The sequence below is a fragment of the Nicotiana attenuata genome, chromosome 10 (genome assembly GCF_001879085.1).
Source record: "Nicotiana attenuata strain UT chromosome 10, NIATTr2, whole genome shotgun sequence".
NCBI lineage: Eukaryota > Viridiplantae > Streptophyta > Magnoliopsida > Solanales > Solanaceae > Nicotiana > Nicotiana attenuata.
The window spans coordinates 39649339-39653086 of NC_031998.1; the positions used below are offsets into that span (position 1 = coordinate 39649339).

General features: G+C 47.8%; 1 protein-coding gene across 1 annotated transcript; it reads right to left on the bottom strand.

Moving 5' to 3' along the window:
• Positions 3074-3493, bottom strand: LOC109233917 (RNA-directed DNA polymerase homolog; the record flags this gene model as incomplete). The annotated part of the gene is made up of 1 exon (XM_019399764.1): positions 3074-3493. A coding segment is annotated over exon 1 (420 nt), but the record flags the coding sequence as incomplete, so codon positions are not given.

Consider the following 3748-nt stretch of genomic DNA (forward strand, 5'->3'; position numbering starts at 1 on the left):
ATTCGCGACTCCGCAGATGCGGTCAGCATCTCCGCAACTGCGATGCCTGTCACTTCTGCGGTTCTTGACTCGCTTCTGCGGTCCCATTTCCGCAGGAGCGAAAATACCAGAAGCAGCACAGGTTCTGCAATCTCCTAAGTTCAAAACCTCCCGTTAGCCGTCCGAAATCCCCCAAGGCCCTCGGGACCTCAACCAAAAATACAAACATGATCCAATACCTTATTCAAACTTGCTCCAATCATTAAAACACCTCAAACAACACTAAATCCATCATTTCTCATCGAATTCAAGCCTAAGTTCTTCTAAAACTTCCGAAACACGCATTCGATCAGAAACCCAACCAAAACACCTCCGAATGACCTGAAATTTTGCACACACATCCAAAATCACCTAACAAAGCTACAGCAACTCTCGGAATCTCATTCCGACCCCCGGATCAAAATCTCACCTACCAACCGGAATTCGCCAAAATACTAACTTCGCCAATTCAAGCCTAATTATACACCAAACCTCCAAAATCAATTCCGATCGCACTCCTAAGTCACAAATCATCCCCCAAAGCTAACCAAATCATCAGAATTCAAATCCGAGCCCTCTAACACAAAAGTCAATATCCGGTTGACTTTTCCAACTTAAGCCTTCTTAAAAGAGACTAAGTGTCTCATTTCTTATCAAAACCATTCCAAACCAACTCTAACACGTCAAATACTGATAATGAAACATGAAGAAGCATAACATGGGGGAAACGGGGCGGTAACTCACGTGACGACGGGTTGGGTCGTCATATCCTCCCCAACTTAAACAAACGCTCGTCCTCGAGCGGGTCAAGAAACATACCTGAAGTCTCAAATAGGTGAGGATATCTGCTCTACATCTCTTGCTCGGTCTCCCAAGTAGCCTCCTCCACGGGCCGACCTCTCCATTGCACTTTCACTGATGCAACATCCTTTGATCTCAACTTCCGAACCTGACGATCCAAAATGGCTGCTGGCTCTACCTCATAAGTCAAGTCACCCTCCAGCTGAACTGTACTGAAGTCTAAAATGTGGGACGGGTCCCCAATGTACTTCCGGAGCATAGACACATGAAAAACTGGATGCACGCCCGACAAGCTAGGTGGCAAGGCAAGCTCATAAGCCACCTCCCCAATCCTCCTAAGTACCTCAAAAGGCCCAATGAACCGCGGACTCAACTTCCCTTTCTTCCCAAATCTCATAACACCCTTTGTGGGTGAAACCTTCAGCAAGACCTTCTCGACAATCATAAAAGATACATCTCGAACCTTCCTGTCTGCATAGCTCTTCTGTCTCGACTGTGCTGTATGGAGTCTCTCCTGAATCACCTTCACCTTCTCCAGTGCATCCTGAACCAAATCTGTCCCCAACAACCTAGCCTCCCCGGGCTCGAACCAACCAACTGGGGATCTACACCGCCTCCCATACAAGGCCTCACACGATGCCATCTGAATGCTGGACTGATAGCTATTGTTGTTGGCAAACTCTACAAGCGGTAGAAACCGATCCCATGACCCTCCAAAATCAATAACACAGGCACGTAACATATCCTCAAATGTCTGAATGGTGCGCTCGGACTGCCCGTCCGTCTGAGGGTGAAAAGCTGTGCTCAACTGCACCTGAGTACCCAACTCTCGCTGAACCGCCTGCCAAAACTGAGAGGTGAACTGAGTGCCCCGATCTGATATGATGGAAATTGGGACACCATGTAATCGAACTATCTCCCGAATATAGATCTCTGCCAGCCGCTCTGAAGAATAAGTAGTACAAACCGGAATGAAGTGCACGGACTTGGTCAGCCTGCCTGCAATCACCCAAATAGCAGCAAATTTCTTCAGAGTCTGTGGGAGTCTGGTAACAAAATCCATAGTGATCCTCTCCCACTTCCACTCAGGAATAACCATCTGCTGATGTAAGCCACCCGCTCTCTGATGCTCATATTTCACTTGCTGACAATTAAGACACCGGGCTACATACTCCACAATATCTCTCTTCATCCTCCGCCACCAATAGTGCTGTCTAAGATCCTGACACATCTTTGCGGCACCCGGATGAATGGAATACCGCGAGCTATGGGCCTCCTCCAATATCAACTCCCGAAGCCCATTCACATTGGGCACGCAAATCCGGCCCTACATCCTCAACACACCATCATCTTCAGTGGTCACATCCCTGGCATCATCATGCTGAACCCTGTCCTTAAGGACAAGCAAATGCGGATCATCGTACTAACACTCCCTGATGTGGTCATACAAGGAAGACCGAGATACCACACAAGCCAACACTCGACTGGGCTCTGAAATATCTAATCTCACAAATCGGTTGGCCAAGGCCTGAACATCAACTGCAAATGGCCTCTCCTCAACTGGAATGTATGCCAAGCTCCCCATACTTACCGACTTCCGGCTCAAAGCATCGGCCACTACATTGGCCTTCCCCGGGTGATACAGGATAGTAATGTCATAATCCTTAAGTAGCTCCAACCATCTACGCTGCCTCAAATTAAGATCCTTTTGCTTGAACAAATGCTTTAGACTGCGATGATCAGTGAATACCTCACAGGATACGCCATACAAGTAATGCCTCCAAATCTTCAGTGCATGAACTATAGCTGCTAGCTCCAAGTGGTGGACAGGGTAGTTCTGCTCATGGGGCTTCAACTGACGATAAGCATACGCAATAACTCTACCCTCCTACATCAAAACACAACCAATCCCAACTCTCGAAGCATCGCAATATACCGTATAAGATCCTGAAGCTGATGGCAAGACTAACACTGGAGCTGTGGTCAAAGCTGTCTTGAGCTTCTGAAAGCTCTCCTCATACTCGTCCGACCATATAAATGCGACACCCTTCTGAGTCAACTTGGTCAAGGGCGATGCAATAGAGGAAAATCCCTGCACAAACCGCCGATAGTAACTTGCCAACCCTAGGAAGCTGCGAATCTCTGTGGCTGAGGTCGGTCTAGGCCAACTCTGAACCGCCTCTATCTTCTTTGGGTCAACTTGGATACCCTCACTGGACACCACATGTCCCAAGAAAGCCACCGAACCAAGCCAGAACTCACATTTGGAGAACTTTGCATAAAGCCTCTCTTCCCTTAACCTCTGCAATACAACTCTCAAATGCTGCGCGTGCTCTTCCTGACTGCGCGAGTATACCAGTATGTCATCAATGAATACTATGACAAATGAATCCAGGTAAGGCCGGAACACACTGTTCATCAGGTGCATGAAAGCTGCTGGGGCATTGGTCAGCCCAGAAGACATGACAAGGAATTCATAGTGACCATATCTAGTCCTGAAAGCAGTCTTATGAATATCTGAGTCTCTGATTTTTAGTTGGTGGTAACCCGAACGGAGATCAATTTTTGAGAACACCCTCGCTCCCTGAAGCTGGTCAAATAAATCATCAATGCGAGGTAAGGGGTACTTGTTTTTAATCGTTACCTTGTTCAACTGCCTATAATCGATGCACATTCTCATCGTGCCATCCTTCTTCTTCACAAATAGAACTGGTGCACCCCAAGGTGATACACTAGGCCGAATGAACCCCTTATCCAGGAGCTCCTAAAGCTGCTCCTTCAATTCTTTCAACTCCGCTGGTGCCATGCGATATGGTGGAATAGAAATGGGCTGGGTGCCCGGCACTAGGTCAATGCCAAAATCAATGTCCCTGTCCGGCGGCATACCCCGCAGGTCTGCAGGAAACACATCGGAGAACTCCCTCACAAC